Source organism: Alligator mississippiensis, chromosome 2 (genome assembly GCF_030867095.1).
Source record: "Alligator mississippiensis isolate rAllMis1 chromosome 2, rAllMis1, whole genome shotgun sequence".
NCBI lineage: Eukaryota > Metazoa > Chordata > Crocodylia > Alligatoridae > Alligator > Alligator mississippiensis.
The window spans coordinates 237,009,283-237,031,124 of record NC_081825.1 but is presented as its reverse complement, the minus strand read 5'-3'; the positions used below and the strand labels follow the sequence as shown (position 1 = coordinate 237,031,124).

At 42.7% G+C, this 21,842-nt stretch overlaps 1 protein-coding gene across 4 annotated transcripts in view; it reads right to left on the bottom strand.

Annotated features, from left to right (window-relative positions):
* TTBK2 (tau tubulin kinase 2) overlaps window positions 1-21,842 on the bottom strand; it is a 222,912-nt gene that overhangs the window by 129,825 nt on the left and 71,245 nt on the right. For all 4 annotated transcript variants that reach the window (XM_019496582.2, XM_059722946.1, XM_019496584.2 and 1 more), the window contains 3 exons: window positions 8,464-8,537; window positions 7,740-7,880; window positions 3,906-4,010 (listed from right to left, as the gene is read on the bottom strand). In XM_019496582.2, the coding sequence (XP_019352127.1) occupies window positions 3,906-4,010; window positions 7,740-7,880; window positions 8,464-8,537 (320 nt within the window). The remainder of the gene's footprint in view (window positions 1-3,905; window positions 4,011-7,739; window positions 7,881-8,463; window positions 8,538-21,842) is intronic.

Sequence of the window (21,842 nt, the reverse complement as noted above, 5' to 3'; positions counted from 1 at the left end):
AGAACTAGCTTCAGACCAATGGCATATTATTCCATTTGCAGCACCTACAAGCCTGCTGAAAGCTACTGGTGCAATTACTGATAAGGGCTCTGTTATTTGCAGATAACTGTTCTTTAGATCCCTGCCAGATATGCAGGTAAAAGCACAATAGGATCTGATGCACAATCCACACAATGGCACTTACTGCCATGCCGTGTGTACATGACAGAATCATGATCCTGGGCAACTGCATCAGCTGACAGGGCTCATACTTGTGGGAGCACATGGTGTTCCCCCACAAATGGGAGCCCCATCAACTGGTGGGCTCCCAGCCATAGGGGTACACCTGGCCATGCATTCAATTAATAGAATGATAGGAACCATCTACAAAGTTATTCCACATTTTCTGTGGAATAACTGTGTGACTTATTCCTTGTTTTATGATGCCATTCGTTGCTTTAATGTGTGGCCAGCTTACAACTTAAAACATGACTAATTGATTAATCACATCTTAAGTGTAACATGTGGCAGGGGCCTTAAATTAAGCACACGCTCAAAGACATTCAGTCTATAATCCCCAGTTTGTATGTCTATTAACAGTGAGCCTCAAAAAAATTGAAGTCTCATGGCCCATGCTGAACTACTAGTTAAGACTAAAATAGCGTCCCCATGAATTTCAAAAACAACTTTTGTTGCCCTAGCAGCTCATTAGCTGGAAATGTTCCGTTTGAGGATGAGACCATCTAAACCAGTGATTCTCAATTTTTTAGACTCAAGGTCCCCTTGGATAGCTTCAAGGGAGCCTTCAGAAAACACCAGCTTTGGCTTTCACTTGTTTTCTGACTACAGAAAAACAGAGCAAGTCTTCTGTTGCAAAGAACTCAAATACCACAGCAGGTCAGAATGTTCTTAATACTATGAATTCTTATTTGAAATCTCTGGGTTTGTCTTATGAATCATATTTGTACATCTAACAGTGCTAACATTGTGCAGCACCGTGCAACACCCTTGAAAGGATCTTTTTAAGGCACCCCGGTTGAGAATCTCTGGTCTAAATGTATAGCAAAGGCTAGTATTGTTTTATGGCAATTTAAGAAAGTATCTCTGAAACGACTGTAATGTCCAGCTATGCACCACGTTAGAAGTTTATCACACCATAGACTTATAGAGCAGTGCCATGAGTACTAACTTATAGACACAAATCAGCAGTACATTAAGCAATTTAAATTAATCTATGCTGCCTCCTTTCCATTTGAAATATCAAATTCCAAGACAAAATTTCAAATACTTCACAGATGTCAAATAGGTGGCATTGAGTGCTTCTTGATCAAGTCTCAATTTTACTGAATCAGACATGTTGTAAGAATGAAATATACTAGAATTCCAAAAGCATTTTTATAGCAAACTTAAAACAAGAAACATATTCTCTATTTGTAGATCATGCCAGCACTACAAAGACGCATCAAAATACCACTGACAGCTTGTGATTCTAACAAAAACAGCTGGGAGTAGCTTACCAAAGATAAAAATATCTGAAACATAGATGCATAGTAGATACCCAGGAATTTGAAAAACACCATTACAATATGTTGCAAGAGGAAGGAGAAATTAAAAGCAAACAAGGTGCAATCTCCTTAGTAGTAGTCTGTGTTTAGTGAACCTGAGAGTAAATCTAAAGAAGATTAGAATAAGAATGATTATAATAGAGCATAGCTGCTCTATGATCATTAAGAATATTTTCCTTAAACAAAATACAATTTAATTTTATTCATAATCATATTGTTGGATACAAATATAAATATGATTCTTCATAATCATAATGGCTTAGTACTTAAAATAAGTCATACTGATCAGTGCAAATGAAAGAAGTGTGCATATTCCTTGTTTATATACAATATTATTATTATTATAGTATGTGTATTATCTGTCAAAAAGCCTGAAAACACACTATACCAAATAGAAAATTATTTCAATTACACTGGAGGGCACTGCAATGAAAAACAAAAGCAAGTAGACTGCACAATGCAAAATCTAATATTCCTGTTAATTTTTCTGAAAATACCATCACTGGTGGACCCGTAGTATTGAACTTAAAAAAAACTTAAATTTTTCCTTACAAAATAATAATTCAGACATCCTAAATATCCAGACACAGAAAAAAAGACAAGGGTTTGTAATTATTTAATAAAAATACACTACTTCAAAAGGCTTAGCTTATCTTTCCAAGAGCAGCAGCCACTCTATTGCTCTCCCCTACCCTTTATTTTCATTAAAATGCCAGCATTATTGCTGAAGGTACAGAGTATAGCAGAACCTCACTAATTTATTTAGTTAATTCACAAGTCTATGCACACAAAAACTGTGATTTTGTCCTACCCCTCAGCCACAGTGGAACTGAAAACACTCCAGAGATGGCTCCTAATAATCAGGTTCCGTTACATTCACTACACATTCATTACTGCGCCGTAACTATTGTGCATTAAATTTAGTACTTGCATAATCAAGTACTAAATCAATGTGCAGTAACTGGCGCTATTGCACAGTAGCGCTGGCGCATGGCTTTTTACCAATGTTAACTGCGCAGTAGCCCAATACTACTACGCATTAGCATATTAGCATGGTTTTTGCCCTGCATGCTAATGCACAGTAGAATTAGGCTCCTGCACAGTTAGCGCCTCATACAGATGCGCCAAGTGTGTACTAGACACTATTAAAAAGTACAATATTAAGTACTACTATAAACTTTTACACTAAAAACTAGTTACAACAAACATCATATCAGCAGTTCCCAAACTCTGACAGATTGCGCACCACCAATGTAAAATGATACAACCTTATGTTCCACCAGAAATTTTTTCAGTTCAACCTTAAGTACCACCAGCAAATTTTTGTCATATGAAGTAATTATAATAACACTGTTAACGCATACCACTGACAGGTTGTCTGCATACCACTGGTGGTACCTATATCACAGACTGGGATCCACTGCACTATATTTTATGCTTGTGTTCACTTACTTGTCCCTTCACAAATTTCAGGAATTCACAATGCATCTCCCAAACATCAGCAAATTACAGAGGCTCTCCTCTACCTAATGTGATCTGCTCATTCAGTCACTTGTTTTAAAGATCTTCTCTGACTAAATGATATGTTAATTCTCCCCTCATTTTAAAACAATAGTAGTTCTTTTCAGCAATACAACAGCTACACTTACCTATATTTTATTTCATGCTATCATTCTGCCTGGTTCTTTCTTTTCTAGACAACAGCAGGTTTTCAATTTAATGTTCAAATGTCTCCCATCCTCCTCCTCCTATAGGCTAGGTACAGACATTCTAAAAGCTTGAGGCAGAATCAATTCAAGCTACGTGGTTTTCTGCAAGAAGCGCAGTTTAGATCAGTAGCAAACAGAACACACATTCGCCCTTTGGGCGGGTGGGGACACAAATCTTAGACTGAATTCCACCATTTTTAAACCAGTTTATGTGTGCTGAACTTCTGTTCTGGTATGAGTATAGACCCGTTTCCAATCACTTATATTGGTAAACATGTTTACCTGACCACAGTTTATCTGCCAAGAAACAGTCTGCTGTAGCGTAACATCTAGTATTCACTGAGGTCCTGCTTTTCCAGATAGAAAACTAGATCAGAGACTGATCAATGCACAAAGCATTTAAGCGCTGCCCACAGTCGTATAAGTCTGCGTCTTAGGTCAAAGTTAGAACCCACCCTTGTTTATGACTCTGAGGTCATTTGATCTTTCTTTTCTATGAAGTCATATAATATCTCTGCTCCAGAACGAAAGAACTGGATGTAGATCTTTAATCCATTCAATCTTACACAGGGACCTTTCCAGAAATATTTGTGTATATTTTCACAGGAAATTATTAATAATTTACAGTAACTGTGGAAAAAAAAATTCTTACTGGTCTGACATCCCCACATGAATTTGTAAATTGTCGTGCCAAGCCAAAATCCAACATGTAACACTTCCTACAGGTGCTTGGGAAACGCCCCATGGCGAAGTTCGACTAGAAAATAAACAAAAAGTATACGTGTTAACACACAAACAAATGAAAGGCATTTTTCATTATCCTGTCCTTCCTTCTGTATTTTCTTTTTAACTCAAGCCCCATTCACTTTGAGTATGGTCATATGCTCAAGAGTAAAAAGGAGCACTAAGTTATGGGCAAATGATCAAACTACCACAATGTCAACGAGGGTGCAAATTTACAGAGCATTAGCTGCTCCATGGTAAATTCCCCACATGTACATTCTTTGTTTGTAGTAAAAGTGAGATGGTATACATAGGGTTGGAGTGATGATGCAGCTATGATGAAGGCTAAAGCTTGCCTAACATCTCTTCCAACAATACAGTTATTACAAACTATAGACTTTATTGTGATATTTCTGTATTAACTGCATTCATGTTTTCATAATATTGTGTGAATCCATTTACTTCTTTAATCTGCATATAGAGAATGAAGAATTAAGTGCCAGGGCTGTCTACTTGCGAGAAGAGACCAGATGACCTTTTAGCATCAACACAGTCTTGCATGGCTTAGTTGACATATCGACAAAGGTGAGAGGCCAGACACCCAGGAGGTGTCCAGAAGAGATATGCATGACAATGGGAGAGCAGCCTGTCAGCTCCTAGCCAGAAAAGTCTGGAGGACTGAGAAAGGCAGAAGCTTTGGCAGGGGTGAAGAGACTGGAAAGGGAACAGTTGAGTATCTTCGGGGGTGCTCAAGCCTTTGTGGGCTAACCTGGGGCAGAGGGACTGCTTAACCCATTTGGAGGGGATAGAGAACCTTTGGCTGGCTGGCTGGCCTTGGCACCAATAAATGTCTTTACTGAAGAAACTGTCTGCTGTGCTGCCTGGATCTGTGGGCTGCACTGGGTCTTCTGGAGGGGTGGGGAGAATGGGGAGAAAGAGATGTCTGCACTGGGAATAACTTCACAGACAAGTTGGCATGGAGAGAAAGACTGGATGTGTGGAGGCAATACATTCCAAAAATTTAAACTGCAATTCATTTTCTTCATCATTTGCCTCCACAGGTGTCCATTCTTAAGTTTTGTCTTTGATAACTTTTTCCCCCTAAAATGCCTACCGTCAACAAGTCAACACAGGCTGGCAAGCCCTGGTGCTTTAAAATTTCTGCTACACTTGCACAACCCACCTTAAAAATTATTGATAGTAAAAAACAGGAGAAAATCAAGGAGATGAAGCAAGAAAAAAAAAAACTATATTTCTGAGAAGACTAAGCAAATTGGAAACTTGGTACTACTATGTGAAAAAGCTATTGTTGATTTCTGGTGCTAATGATCTTAGCACCACATATGCTAGATTTGGATTAAAATTAGCAGTAAGCATGGTGCTTTCAAGTCTGGGCAGGGTATCCTCCATCTACGAGCAAAGCAGCTGAGGTCTTTCAAACAAGACTGAATTTTTGCAAGTATGAAAAGCCCTTTTCCAAAACAAATACCAACAACAGTGACAAAGGTGGACTACTTACCTGTACCTGAGATAGCTATAAGAAAGGTGTTAAGCAGTACTGACTTACTCTTATAAATTAATTGCTTGAGTTGTCACAATTCACTGGCAAATGCTACACAATCTTAAAATTATCATCAAAACTTGGAAATGTGCTACTATGTAAAAAGCTACAAAGAATAAAGCATCCTCATCAAAGTAATTTCAAATATATCATTACCTGTTGTCACTCCAACCCCTGATCCAAGAATATAGGGAAGAATTAAATACTTGCGAAGGGAAGCTTTTTAAATAACAGGATGAACTGCTGCCAAGTAAAGCCACAGGTTTTTTTTACAGTTTTAAATGATTAGAAGGTTTACCTCTCTAATTCTTTGTCAGATGCAAGGCTGTTAATTGGCTGCAAGTCCTCTTCTGAGTAGGAAAAAAAGAGGATTGTCTAAAGTACTAGAGAGCTCAAATTTTCTCATTAGGATTTACTTTACTTATCAAAAACGAACAGTTAAAACAATGACTCATCAGGAAATTTAAGACCTGTGAAGATCAATGTCCAGATCAAAACTAGACAGGTAGTTGAAGATACTCTCACTTAGGAGAAAAATTAACAGAATTCCAAAATTCACTTTAGAAAGATTCTCTCTATTCAACATTTCAGAAAATACTTTTCAAGGTGAACAATTAAAATATTTGTATTTAAAAATACTTGTAAACAGAAAGAATCGCATAGGGCATTTACAGATGTGCTCCAGGAGGTGGAGGGGTGTTTAATTAGCACAGTTCCAAGAGCTATGCTAATTAAAGCACCCAGAGCATCATGTATATCAGTGTCCTCGCGCTGAAAAATGGCAGCAGGGTGTTTTGAACTAAAGCTTGTCAAACGAGCTTTAGTTCAAAGTGCCCCTCCACCATTTTTCAGTGCAAGGACACTGATGCACATGATACTGGGGCACAGTAATTACCATGCTCCAGCAGACTCGATTAATAGAGTCTGGTCCAATGCGCTGTAATTACAGCATGTCAGAGCAGCCTCCCTGCACATGTATAGGAGCCCATAGTATAAAGTAGCACAGGCCAGGATCAACCTAGAAAGGCTGAGATATCTTTATAAATATTTCCTTCTTTGCAGAACAAGTACTAAGAGAAACAACTAAGTTTGTTTGAAACAGAAGTTCTCAATGGAAGTGACACCATACATTCCCAAACTATGAGTGTGGCATGAGAATTTTTTTAAACCCCAGGTATTACAATGAAAAAAGAGAAGACAAAATAATAAAACAAAATAATATTCCAGGAGGCTTATTTGGAAAGTGTTGACCAATCAAGCTGATGATGATTTAAGCTCCATAGCAGAAGCTGACATAAAAAATTACCTTATTTTAGCAAAGATCTATATATTTTCATCCTTGCTAGCTTAGGAGGCAATGGTGGTAGTGTAGCTCTTTGTTTCTGTGGCTTGGATACTACTTAAGTGCTTAAAATACTACTTTAAAAAGTGTATTCAGACAGATCCTTTATTATAAAGGCTATGAGATCATTAGAAGTTAGTCCTTTGTTAAACTGCATCATTTATCTTAAATCTCCTACCGTTTCAACTTCATTTGTACTTTTGGAAATTGAAAGCTTAAGGGGGATACAACTTTCAAACAAATATGATCAATAACAGAAGAGTCATTTTCTCAAAATTATGTAGCACATGTTGTTTTTTCCAAGTACAATTCTGAATCTACCCTTCGCCTAAACAACCACAAGCTACTTTTAGAGGGTTCTATGCAAAGCTCAAGCTTAAAATAACCCAGCATACCAAGTTCTTTCTTCCCTGCACAGAGATTATTTGTATCTCTTTGTTATTCATACATGAAATAGATTCCATATCTCAACTTAAATTAAAATGAATTAATATTAAAACTCATATTTCCAGTGGTTAAATTCTAGTCCTTTTGTTTTCTTACATCAAATGCTTGCATTCATAATCCAAATGCTCACTAATCAAATTTTATTCGGTGGCAGGAGGTATTGCTACATAACATTTCCATCTCTCAGCTGTGACACTAACTGAGAACTACTGTGAAGAGGACGGCCATTTACAGGAACTGCAATCTAACACTAATTAAATAAATTCTGCACTGCCAGTTTGACAGATTAGCCTCCAATTCTCTTCCCCTTCTCACTTTTTCATATTACCATCTAATAGACTGCCCACTCTTTTAAGGCCGCCAGCCAAGACCGAGCAAATTCAATGCTGACTGTGTTTTAAGGAGGAACTCACTGGTTTAATGTCCCTGTGCAAGAATCCCACTGAGTGAATGCTCTCAATGGACTCCAAAATCTGTCGTCCCAGTCGCAAAGTGGTACTGACGGTAAAGGTTCCTCGAGACTGACTTCGACGCAGATCTGCCAAGTTCCGGCCCTGATAAATAAAAAGAGTATTTTCAGGATTGGTCCCAAAACCAACATTTACACATAATGTTTATGAATCTTTCACTTATCCTTTCCTCAACTGAAAGTTGCAGTACAACTCACGTGCAATAAAATCTTCCTCAGTCAACTCTATCCTGTTCATGGACACCACATCTGAAAATTGTTCTAAATATATTGTTCAAAGTCTTCAATACCTTAAATTTAGTGTTTTTTGAAAATATAGTTCTTTGTTTCCAAACAATTTGAATGATGTCATTCCATTAGTAGTTGAGTATGTTTTAAAATATCTTCCAACTTCAATTAAAGTTTTCAGAGGGGTGTCAACTAGTTCAGAAAGCATCACAACTCTCTTAGTAAAATAAAAGGTGATTCTAAAGAGGTGACCCTTCTTTCTGACAAAGGATGATGATGAAAATATGAAATGTTCAATTTACCTCGGTCCTGCAGCCCATTTTAAAAATGGCTTATTTTCTACTTGCTATCATGCTCACTTACTATTTGTTAAATACATGTGGGGGGGGGGGGGGGCGCGGTGGAAATCAACCATTTAAGAGCCATTCAGTACAACTCACCTGTAACTGCATGACCACATAGTTAAACCTATCGTTCCTTCCACACCCAATGAATCTACAGACATGGTCTTTCCCTGAAAGGGAGGAAAAGAAACAAGTAAGCCAACAACTAATTTCTCTATCCTTCTTTGTGTAAATGATTAAACTAGAAAATATTCAAAACAGGTGCTTCTACTAAGTTTAAAAAAAAAAAAAAAAATCACACTAAAACAGTAACAAGGAAGTTCACCTCAAATAAAATAAAATTTGCCTCCCCCACAAAATGAGTTCCCCTCAAGCTTCACTTGTTCCAACACTTGAATAAAAAATATTACAGTTTCCTGGAAGATCAACAGATTTGCACTGTTTTGGAGAAGAAAAGCCTTATATTCCAAAGCTGATGACCTGTCATGGGGAATGCTCATTCCTTGCTTCTTTCTATGGATTTCAACTGTGGCTGTAGGGCAGGTTAAAGGTGGTCAGGGCAGGTTAAAGGTGGTCTCTCAAGCCATTTGATTGTCTTTTCTGAATCAGCGCTGCATTTTACACTTGACAACTCTTTTGTACAAGCTGTAGTTATGTTTTCATTGCAAGTTCAATTTTTGCTCCCTCTTTCCGACCCAAAATTAACAAATAAAGTAATATTTCAAAAGACATACTAGGCGCACATTAGTACATGAGATTTGTAGACATGGTAAAATATTTCTACCAAATCTCAAGTACATCAGATAATAAATTCCCAGTTCTATGACACCTTCAGAAATAAATGACTTCCCAAGGATCCAGAAAGTCCTAAAGCAGAGGTCGGCAACCCCTGGCATGCGTGCCGAGCTTGGTACACGAGGCCATTTTGCTTGGCACCCCACGACCAGCCCTGGCTCCAGGTAGCTGCTGCCAGCGACGGAGCCTGCGCTGCTCCCAGCAGGGCTTGCATTGTCCCAGCTGCCTGCTGGGAGCAGCCCAGGATCCTGGCTGGCAGCTGCTCCCCAGAGCTGGGGCCAGCTGCAGCTGGGAGGCTCCAAACAGCTGTGCCAGGCTCTGGGGTCCAGCATCAGCTCTGCACCGACGCGTGCAGGTGCGCCTTGGAGCAGGCAGTGGGGGAGGGGCCTGAGGCAGTGCAGCCCCCATCTCTCCCCCACTCCCGGCACGGAGGTGATGAGCCCAGCACAGCTGTTTGTAGCCAACCTGGGCTCTAGGCAGATGCAGCAAGCAGCAGGCGCAGTGCAAACAGCTGCACCGGGCTGCACAGCTCTGGCATCAGCTCCGTGCTGGCGGTAACTGCATGGGTACCTCGGGGCAGGCTGCACTGCCCTGCTGTCTGCACTGAGGTGCACACGAAGTCACCGCCAGCACGGAGCTGATGCCGGAGCTGTGCAGCCCGGAGCAGCTGTTTGCATTGTGCCTGCTGCTTGCTGCAGCTGCCTAGAGCCCAGGCTGGCTACAAACAGCTGTGCTGGGCTCATCACCTCCATGCCGGGAGTGGGGGAGAGACTGAGTCTGCATTGCCTCAGGCCCCGCCCCCACCGCCTGCTCTGAGGCACACCTGCACGTGCCAGTGCAGAGCTGATTCTGGACCCCCGAGCCCGGCACAGCTGTTTGGAGCCTCCTGGCTGCAGCCAGCCCCGGCTCTGGGGAGCTGCTGCCAGCCAGGATCCTGGGCTGCTCCCAGCAGGCAGCTGGGACAATGCAAGCCCTGCTGGGAGCAGCCTGGGCTCCAGCCTACCCAGGGCCAGGGTAGCTGCTAGCAGCCACAGAGCCTAGGCTGTGGGGCAGGGGCAAGGTGTACAAGCAGGGAATTCTGCCATGTACCCCTTGCTTTCATTTTGTTTTTCTGCCATGCGGGAACTCCGGCACCTTCTGAGGTAGGCACTGTGGTGTTTTTCGGCGCTCCGGTCAAAAAAACATTGCCTACCCCCATCCTAAAGTTACGGTGTCACTAGTAAACAAAATCAAATTAAAAACAAACAAAGAAAAAGTAGAGACCTCCCCAAACAGAAGGGTGAATTGGAGGGTGGCAAGCCACTGTTTGCTGTGAAGGAAAAATAGAAGATCACAGATTTGGCTGGTAAAGCTGGCTACTGCTTTTCCTATTCAAGGTAAGTTTGGTCTTTTGGTGAGCTGCTTTTTCTCTGGAATGGAACATGTTAGTGGAGAAAGGGGGCTGGTAAATAAAAAGGAACAGCAAAAAAAAATGTTAAGATGTAGGGTGGAGAAAGGTTTCTTTCTTGTTATCAGTGGATTTTTCAGACATGCCTACTACTTCATTTACAACCTGAGGTGTAACTGGCCAAGACTGCACCCATGGGAGTCCTCTCCTCCTCTCCCCCTCCCCCTCTACCTTCTTTGCAGGGTCTGGCTCTGGAGTCCCCAGCAGCAAGCAGCTGACAGAAGCATCAGATGAAATTCGCTGCTGCTGAGGGGAAGATGTCACCTTATTTGACACAGACATAAATGTCAAACATGCAAAAAAAATTCCTTTTTTTTCCTGGTGGCAAAAAACCCAACAGGGTGACATCTCCTCCCAGCAGCAGTGAACTCCAGCTGATCCCCCTGCACTGCTGCTGCTTACTGCCAATGCCAAAATGTGTAGGAGGATGGAGAGTGGGAGAGAGACCACAAGGAGCCTTCCCTACGTAGCGCCTGGGGCTCATTCCATGCTCGCTCACCATCCTTATGCTACTGTTTCCAACCTCATCACCAGAGTCCCTGGTGTTCATCTACCTTCAGCTGATGAAAAGACATGCAAAAATCTAGAAGTCTTGGTTTAGAGATGATACCATTTATTAGACTAACTGAGAAATTGCAAAAAAAAATTTTTTCTTCTGCAAGCTTTTGTGCTCACATGCCCTACATCAGGCTCAGGGAAAGTTCAAGATCGTAAGAAGTCTCCATATATGGGGGGAAAAAAATTTGAACAGAAGAAGCTGCAGCTGGACATCTGGCCCTCTGGGTCCATGAGAGTGTCTTTGTGAGGTGCTCTTTGATGTGCAGATCAAGCAGGATTCCTTTCCTGTTGATGTCGGATAACAGAGAGGCGGGGAGGTGTAGAGATCTTTCTTGCTGTTCAGCAATGAAGTTTATAATCCAAAATAGGTTAAAATGTATTTATATTATTATAAATATAATGTTTATTTCCTACATATGGGGACTTTTTACCATCTTGAACTTTCCCTGAGCCTAATGAAGGGTGTTGTGAGCCTGAAAGCTTGCAGAAAAATATTTTTTTCTGTTGCAATTTCTCAGTTGGTCTAATAAAAGGTATCATCTCTGAACCAAGAGTTCTACATTTTTGCATTTCTTTTTGTCTCAGACCAACACAGCTACCAAATACATCTCTTGAGCTGATGAAGACTTTCACTTCAATTGCTGGGAGAATTGTTTCTTCCTTGCTGCTGGCATGAGGAAGTCTTAAGGGGTTCTTTGTAAAATACAATCTTCAATAGCAGAGTTGGATCCTTAAAAAGGAAAGGAGGGGAAACAAGTGCTTCCCTTAAATCCTTTTTCTTAGATTTCTTTATAAATATCAATATTGAACAATACTCAAATCTCTCCCTCTCACGAACTTTACCCCTTTTTTTTTTTCTTTCAAATGGAAGCAAGGAAAAAAGTTAGTTCAACATTTAAATAAAAAAATAAAATAAAATTAACCTCTTAAGCAGAAACATTAAGCAAACCAACTCCTTACGGTTGAAATCATTATCCCAAAAATCAATATGTAAACAATATCCTTTCACAAGGAAAAGAGTTTGTAGCAAACTTCTCAAGATGCAATTGTGCATCTTCTCTGCTGCAGTTTGCAGATAATAAGGTCTCAGCGCAAATATTTATAATACATTTTATAGCCACGGTGGCATTCTATAGGAGCATGGTTGGAGATGTTTTTACTTTATCTGCCAAATGCAATAAAAGGTGTCCAAAACCTTGGCTGTCCTGAGAAACCACTTTTTAATTGGAGCAATAACTCTTTCCAGACAGTGTGACAAATGCTTTTGAAATTAACTCTTGTAAAAATTTGAGGTGGCTGCCATACAGCAGAGAGAATCTGCTAACACAGTTAAAATAACTGAGTCTAGGATTGTTGCTCCTCTCGGATGTGGCAGAACCTGCCAGCTTAAAGACCCTCTGTCTTGATAGGTTCCATATCAACAAAAAGAGGAGGCATGTCTAGAATTAAACAGTACTTATGCCACAAAGTTTGAGGCAGGACATTATTACCAAGAAAAAAAACCTATCAAAACTTCTATCAAAAAGTCTGTAACAGTAATTTAGAAACGCGTTACGTGCTAGAAATAAATTAGTAAGTTAGTGAGCTCTTAAAAATACAGGAGTTATGAATATCACCCAACTGTATTTTTTTTTTTAAACAGGAGCACTGAAACTAGCTGAGCAAATTATGAAAATAGGTATACAAGGCATAGACCAAAAAGGAGAGGAGGGGTACTAGCCTAGAAGCACACAACACAGCCAGACAATCCCTTGCAAGAAGAAGAGAAAGAAAGACAGAACAAATTTAGTACAGAGGGGATGTCTAAAAGCTGCATTTCTAGAGCAGTACAAACTGGTTAAAAATAACAAAGTGCCTGAAGGGCCTTTTTTTTTTTTTTGTAAATCTGTCTTCTTCCATGTTCCCAGCCCCAATACATAACAATTCAATCTAGCAATTTATAATCTTCTTATCGTCACCTCATGTTGACACTGAAAAAACACTGGAATCCCCATATCCCTCTGGCCAAAATGAAGGGAGAACGGTTGTAACCTCTCTGAAATTGGTTCATAAATCCCAGGTTAAGATCCCCTAATGGTCTGTTTGGGCAGTGGTCAGGACAGTGATCTGACTGAATTCAAAGTAGTGAATTCTGGATAATTTTTCTAAGCTTTTGCTCATTTTTTACAGTTAATTTACGCTTCAAGTATTAACAGCTATTGGTGGATAACTACATGGGAACCGCTGTGAAAGAGTGAGGGAACACTTGTGAAATGCTGCTGCTTTCAGCGCTGGTCTTCAACAGCAATTCATTTTCTCAGTTCTCAATCACAACAGACAACCAAACCTTCTGCCACACAACTGCAACCCTGTGAGAAAGGAAACTATGGGTGCAAAGAGAAGTGCAGCTCTCTGTTGTAACTCAGAACATTTTGCAGGAAGTGTTCAGAGTTACAGTGATCCCCTTGTGTACCCCTAGGGGTACTTAAAAAGTATGCAGCACACAGGCAGCCAGAAGTGCAACAAGGAAGCATAGAGAGTAGCCAGGTCTGGCTGGTAAATCTGTTATGAGGGAAGGGGTGTTGGGGTGGGGGGGGAGTGGCAGGCAGGCAGATCAAGGCCCCAGCAGTGGGGGAGGGAGTGGGGCTGGGGGAGGGACAGGGGCTGCCCAGATAGGGCAGGACGCAGGACTGAGCCACGTGTGGGGGGGGGCAGAGGGGGCAGGGTGGCTCCCGCTACTATGGGCACCCCAGAAGGGCATGTGGGACGTGTATCCCCGTGGGGTGATGGCGGACTGTCACAGCAGGCTGGAGCTAGGACATCGCCAGGCTGTTCCCGGAGGGGGGTGTTGGGTTGAGCTGCGCTCGGGGCAGGTGGTGGTAGCACTGGGAGTGGGGGCTACAGCGAATTCTGGAGTGGCTGCAGCCCCTCCCTTAGCCCCTCTCCCAGCACCACCCACCCCAAGCACAGCACAGCCCAGCCCCACCCAGGAAGAGCCTGGTGCAGCCCTGGTTCCAGCCCACAGTGGCCTTCTGCCCTTGCCCCGCATGCAGATCCAGGGGCACACGCCTCCATCCTGCATTCTACCCCCGCCCCAGCCCCACTCCCTCCCACCCCATGGGGGCCTCAATCTGCCCCGCTACCCCTTAAAAACAAGAAAAAAAAATAAAGGGATACATGAGCTGAAACTTTGAGACACAAGGGGTACACTTGTTTAAAAAGGTTGAAAACCCCTGCCCTGAACCAAACACAAGTTCACTGTTGGTTCCAGGGGGGAAGGGAATCTAGCTGCAGGCTTTGATCCTGCAGCAGGTTTCCTCTAGCAACAGTCCCTCCCCCCTGCCAGCCCAGGCTGTTCTCAGAATGGGAAGGGGAAGGGGAGCCAGCGCTGGAGGGTGGGGTGAACCGGATCCCCACCAGCTCAGGAGGCTCCAGTGTACCTGCCCTACCCTCTAACAGCTAACGGCCCCCCCCCCCCCTCCCAGACCAAACTCCCTCTTTTCCCTTTCCCCCTTCCCATTTTGAAAACAGCCTGGAGGCTGGCAGGCAGAGACACAAGTTACAGAAGACACTATTTTGAAAGTCTTCATTTGAACCCCCATGCAATGAGGGTTCAATTTTTGCTGCACCAACCAAGTTTTAAACAGTCTGCAGCCATGAATTTGTGTTTGGTCATGGCTATAGATGGCTTTCTATGGCCAGATGGGGCAAAAATTGTCACTTCTGTCTGCATACTATAAGATACGGTTGCAAGGTAGAATGTGCCTTTGAAAGAGAAGAGCTGGGAATTCAGAGGACCATAGCAAGAGAAGAATATTCAAAACAGTATAAAAATGGAAGGAATTGCAAACAAAATTTAAGGAGAAAAAATGGAACAAGGTGAATTAAACAGAAGGAAATGCTCTCAGCAAAAGACAAAATAATCTATGCTTCATTATTGTGATGAACTTGGAAAATGTCTCTAATATTCCTTATCAATATTATATGAAAAATCTGTTCCCATAATCAATGTTGTACTGTTGCTTGCCTGAACTTACAGTGAAGTCAAGGGAGACAGTAATATGATGATTAAATAACCAAGGAGAAAAGGTAAAACAATGGCCTACTAAGGTACATCTCAACCACAATAGGAAGGTTCACAGCTTTGAAGAGGGAGGTATCACAATTCTAGCCCTAGCAACAGGGTTGTTCTGCTAAAAGTGAGAGGAGGAAAATGATTTAAAGGACCAGTCCTATAAAATGGGAAGAGGCTTTTGGGTGAGCTGGGAAAGGCTGCCTACAAAGTCAGTGAAAAAGAAGAAAGAAAAAACTGACACACTGAGAAGACTCACATAGAGAAGACAAGCATGCTGGAAAGAGTGCAGCCTGTTTCCTCACCTCAGGTATAGAGTTCCTCCAACTCAGATATGGAGAAGCTGGATCTGCATGAGCTATGGAGAGAGGTTAAGCCTAGTTAAATAAATTTGTGTATTGGACTCTTCTTTTATATCTTGTTCCTGTGTATTCCGTACCCTTGTGGCAAGAATAAGAGATGCTTTATTCTACAGAAATTTAACCTACTATCACAGGCCCTCATGCAGCAAGCTGGCTGAAACACCAATCAAAATGGATCTGCAGACTATTACTCAAAGCAAAGACACTTTCTGGTAAGCACAGACAAAATTCTTATTGCCAACTTCTTCAAATAGATACAAAATTGGGGAGACAGGGGTGTCTACAAAACACTGTACACTCATTAAATAAGTGGTGCTCAACCTTTTGGCCCCACAGGCCAAACGTGTGGCACAGGGCCATTCTGTGCACCAGGATTCGACCCTGGGGGTCCAGAACCACCCCTCTTGGCTCCCCACACCAGGATTAGACCCTGAAGCAGCACAGGGCTGGATAGGGTAGTGCAAGACTCAATCCTAGTGTGTGGGGCTAGGCAGGGATAGCACAGGGCCAGACCATGGTGTGCATGGTCCCATCCTGATGCACGGAGTTGGGCAGGAGGTGGTTTGGAGCCCCAGCACGTGGGGCTCAATCGCAGCATGCAAGGACCAGTTGAGGCTGTGCGGGGCCTGATTCTGGCATGCACATCCTGATCCAGCTTGCAAACTGGCCCTGTACCACTCACCCAGCCTGTGAAGCCAAATAATTGAGTACCACTGTTTTAGCCCAATAACTGAAGGGTTAGGCACTTACCTAGGGTACAGAGGACCCCGGCTCTAGATGCCCCAAGCCCAGAATGGGTTTGAACCTGTCTTCTGCTTCCCAGCAAAGTGTTCTAATCACAAGGCCACAAGGTTAGGCATTTCCCAGAATATGCTCCACCCTTCCTATTAAAACTGGCTCACTAGGCAGCAAGGAGGGGAAGATCGGTAGGGCTAGGAAGAGAACAAACTATAGAACGAATGGCTCAAAGATACGTATTGCCCTAGAAGGTGAGGGGAGGGGCTAGGTGTTAGTTTCTGCCCTACTGAGAACATGAGCCCAGGCTATCTGAATGCTGTTTATCTATTTTGTCCAATAAGTATTATTAAATGCAAGGTGTAGTGAGCCAGCTTTAAGAGGTGGGCTGGAGAGAGGTCTCGTTAATGCCTTGCCCATAGCCTAGTGGTTAGAGCCAGGGTTGCCAACCCAATACATTTTTTTTTTTTTTTTTACTGACACCCAAACTTTTCGACTGATGCATGTTTTTACTGACATATAATGTAAATGCAAGTCTTCTTCCAGGCCCCAGTTAGAAGGCAGAGCACTCTGGGATGCCATAAAATCTTCTGAAGTATGCCCTGAGGTGTAAGGAGATTAGCAGATACGAGGAGATAAATGCACAAGGAGATAAATGCAGGCTCAGGTTCATCTCTGCCTGGCTATTGCCTTGCCCCCACTGCCTGGCCCCTCTGCACAGAGGCAAGCACTATAATGAATACATTTTAAATGAGGTGCTGCTTGATTCATAAAATATGGAGGGGTGCCGAGTCAAAAGAAGGGTGCCTCAAGTTTATAAAATTTGACAAGCACTGAAGTAAACATTAAGCAAGCTGCAAATTTAGTTCACAAATATTAAACTGTAAACCTCATTACCAAACTGTCATTGTGAAACACTCCCTCATTCATTTTTTGCATCTTTCCCTGTGACCTATAAACAACCGTGGTTTTGCTGTTCATGACACATCTCTAAAAATCAGGGAAATGCTAAGATGGAAGACAAATGTGTGCCAGAATCTCTAGTATGCAGAAAATGCTTTAAACCATTCCAACAAACCGCAGAATTTATAGCTGCATTGTATGATCAGTGCAGAGCAGTGGGAGTAGAGCAGTAAATTTAATTTAATCTGTTTGTATCTAGACCCTATTTATACTTCTGTGCAAAAGGTGTACTGAAGCATTCTTTCGAGTACTTTCACAACAGAAAATTTCAGAACCTAAAAATAGTTTTTAATAAAATAATACTTTATATTACTATTTAACTTCTTAAGAAAGGACTAAAAAACACTGTACAAGGCAACTGTTCTATGCATTTTACAAGGACATGGATGCAAAGAAAAGTTACATCACTTGCCCAAGATCACACAGCTAGTTAGGCAGGGACAGATTTTGGAATAGAACCCAAGTCTGATGCTGTTTCTTCCTTTAGCTCCTAAACAGCGCTGCTTCTTGGGAGAGCTCTAATATGGCACTAGGTCTTCTTGACTTGTACTTATAAGTAAGTATCTCTTTAGTGACCACAACACAACGCTTCACAGTAGATTCTGCTTTTTGTACCTAGATTTCCCCTTTCATTTTATGGTCAAAGATGACTACGTTTCATGCAGTTAAATTGGGCAAATAATGCCTATTTAATATAATTATACACACACAAATACAAGCTGTAAAATATTTTCAGATCTTTGGGAATTTCTACTGCATACAGTTTTTAAAAAATAAGGTAAATTGTTCCGATTCACATTATAGCGTTTACAGTGACTCTTTCAGTAGGGGTTTGCACCATTACAGATACATCAGTATTGTACCTCATTGGGGGAAAATATAAACTAGAGTTCCAGAGTGTTGCAACTGCTGCTTGATGGTGTCTTAGTTTACTGTATCTTTGTGTTCTTCCCTCTCAAGTAAGCATACAAGTTAGAGTAAATATTTTAAAACATAAATAAATGTTATCAATGATAATATTTAGAAACTGGGTATTCACTGGATATGCCAATACAAATGCTGAAAGAAACATGTATGCATCTTGGCTGTTGGTCTCTTGGAGGATATTAATCAATTCTTGGTCTCTTGAAAGACATATTAATCCATTCCAAAAGTTGTCAACCAGGGGTACGCATACCCCCAGGGGTACTTAGAAAGGTCGTAGGGGGTACGTACGGACAGGGATGGACAGAGCATACCTCGGGGTGCAGTGGTGGCATCTCCCTTGGCACATTCCCATGTTTCGCCTCTTACCTGGGGGAGGGACGCACTAGGTGCTGCCAGCCCCACATGGCACACTGCAGCACCTCCCTGTCACCTACCCCAGCTCGCTCTCCTGATTGGCCACTACCCCCTTACAGCAGAGCTGTGAGGGTCTGAATGGCTGGGGGAGGCAGAAGTGTGTTTTGTGCCTACCCTGGCGGCGCACGATTGGCCAGGTGCAAGGCCCATCAGCAACCCACAGAGTCGCACGTGTGACCATGGGAAAGAGGCATGGGGCGCAGTAGTGGCAAATGCCTGTGCTGGTGCCTGAAAGTGATTGTTGTAAATTGAATTCGTGCCTGATTAATCTTCTCCCAGGCCTGCTAGCCCAGTGGGATGCCTCTGTCAGTGCAACTGCTCTTCCTGCAGGGCAGCAGTGCTCCAGCAGCTGCCCTGCCCCCAGCCACTCCCCTGACAGCCCTTGGATGCACCATCAGGCTCCCACTGTCCCAGGACTCAGCCCAACCTGGGCCCCATTTACCCCTACCCCACTCCCTCCTGAACTGTGGGGGTCTCCACCTGGCCCCTCCAGCTCCTTCCCACTCCCCTTCCCCCCTACACACACTTACCTGCTGGGGGAAGGGAGGGGTGTCTGTGTCTATGTCTGCATCTGCATGTCTGTCTCCTGCCCAGCAGCAGCAGGCACAGGGTGTCGCATGGCTCTTGGGGCAGTGGGGTGCAGAGTCCAGCCTGTAGCAGCAGCTGCCTCCACTCCATGCACTGATGTGGGGGGACACATGCCTCCCGGGCCTCTGCCAGGGTGTGCGCTGCGATGGGAGCCACCCCCCGCCATGCCCTCCGGACAAGCAACTCTCACAGCTCCATCCTGTGCTTTGCCCCAGCTGTGCAGCGCCTGCCCCTGCCTCACTGTGGGGGGCCTTAATCTGCTTTACTCCACAGCAGGCTAGTACTTGTAAATACAAGTAAAAGAAAACTCCACAGCAGTACAAGTGCAGATGCTGATGGGGATGGCTGGGGCACAAGGGTGCTTCAGTGTGTGGGCTCCCTACCAGCTAGCTCTGCACAAAAGCTCCCTTGTGCCTCAGCCAGCCCAACAGCATGTTGAACCGGGGGGAGCAACCTTGGGGTCCACTGCCAGCCAGGGTCCACCACCAGCTGGGGCTTTTCCAACCCAGCTCCATGTGCTGCACATGAATAAACTGCAGAGCCTATTGCTCCCAAGCATATATTCAAAACAGTGTGCCTGGAAGCAATAAACTCTAGAGCAATAAGCTCTGCAGTTTATTCATGAGCTGCAATAGCACATGTAGATACATCCAGTTTTGCCAGTATACCCCTGACTTGCCTAAAGTAAAACAGAATGCTTTTGAAGAATGAATATCTTTTCTCAGGCCAACTAGATATTTGAAAAAAAAAAAAAAAAATTATTTGCAAGCTTTCAGGCCCAAATGCCCTTCATCAGGCAAAGGAAAAGTCAAAGACTCTAAAATTTCTTCTAGATAGAAATGAAACTTTATATTGCACAGGAGACCTAAGAGCAGACAGAGCAAGGGATATATGAAATATTTTAAATTCACAATAACAGAAAGGGCTTGTCTGAAAATCCAACTAATTGTCCTTCTTCTTTATCTATCTGCTCTCAAAGAATAAAGCAAGTTTTTACCACATTTGACAAAGCCAATCTTTTTTTTCTTTTCTTTTTTTTTTTGTGGGGGAGAAGGCTAGTAAATCTCTGAATTTGTAAGAACAGATACATGCCTGTCAAAAAAAACATGAAAGCTTATCCCCTCTTCCAGAAATGTTCATAGTCCATCTCACTTGGAGAATCCTGGAATAATAACTGGAAAGTTAGATACTTATTTAGACAGGGAATTACAGCTCCACAAAAACAACTCCCTCTTAAAGCAAACATAATCAAGGAAAGTCTGCTAGAGTGGACAGGAAAAGTTTAAAGGACACAATTATAGCTTCCTGCTTTCTTAGAAAAAAAAGGAAAGTTAGCAGGAGACAAAAAATGTTTTTTTTACTTAGAGCATAGTTAAATTGTGGAATTCATTACTACAGGAGGTTGTAGAGGCAAATACTGTACCAAAAAAAAAAGACTAGACAAACTCAGATAGATCCATTAATAGCTATTAAACAGAATAGTCAGGGATGTATCCTCTGACATCTGTAAACTAATGACGGTAGATGCCAAAGAGTATATCAGAGGGAACAGCTGAGTCTAGATATACCTCGTTCATATGCTCTCCCTCTAAAGTGGGGGTAGCCAACCCTTAGCACACATGCCATAAGTGACACTGACACACTTTGGTTGCAACACATGGCAGAGTGCAGGGTTTAGCTTGTGGCACACCTGCCAGAAAGGCAGGCCCTCACTTCTTCAAAGCATCCACTCCTGTCACTGTCAGAGACCAGATTCTGGGCTAAATTGTAGTGTCAAACGCATCCATAGCGCTGAATGTGCATCGCTAGGCTGGTCTTCAGGCTGGACTTATATGTAATATAAACTTTTTCTTTCTTCTTCCCCGCCCCTGAATTTCATGCTCCAGGTTGAATTAGCCAAATCAGTTCTGAATCTCTGAACAGAACTCAATCATTTAGGTCTATATGGTGCTACCACTGGCAAGTATCGGCCATCCCAGACTCCTCAGTCTGGGGCTTCAGATACTCTCAAAACCATGGCAGGCATATGTAGTACAAACTATGAATGCTATAAGTCCAAAGCCAAAAAGCTCATGATTAAAGGCCCCAACAGAGTCAACAGCATTTCAAGCCAATGTGACCCCACAGCTCAGCATTGTGGGGCTAGGGACATACACTCCAGAAAGTCCCCACAACGGAATCATGTGCTAATTACCCCCCGCCCCCAACTCATGACTGGAACTGGATGTTCTCATCATGAGTCCTGGGATCCTCCAAAAATTTATATGCAGGTGAGGTGTAGGGAACCTGGTCCAGCTCCCCTTCATGGAGGGTGGGGCCACACTAATCATATGCGACAGATAGAGAGAGGGCAACAGAGGGATTCTGGGTGAACTGTTTGGGGCCCTGGTTGGTGATGTTTGTCCAACACTGAAGGCCGGTGAAGAAACAGGAATCATTGGAAATGGGAGTGGGGGGTGCAGTTCAGTTGTGGGAGTGAAGTAAAAATGTATGCAATGCAGTGGCTCAACATGATTTTAAAAAGAGTCAGTGTTGAGGGGGATTGCACTCAATGGGCACTACCATATAACTTATTCAGATGGTTTGTATTAACATATCTTTGTGGTAGGTTTCCATCAGCATCTCAGCCTTCTGG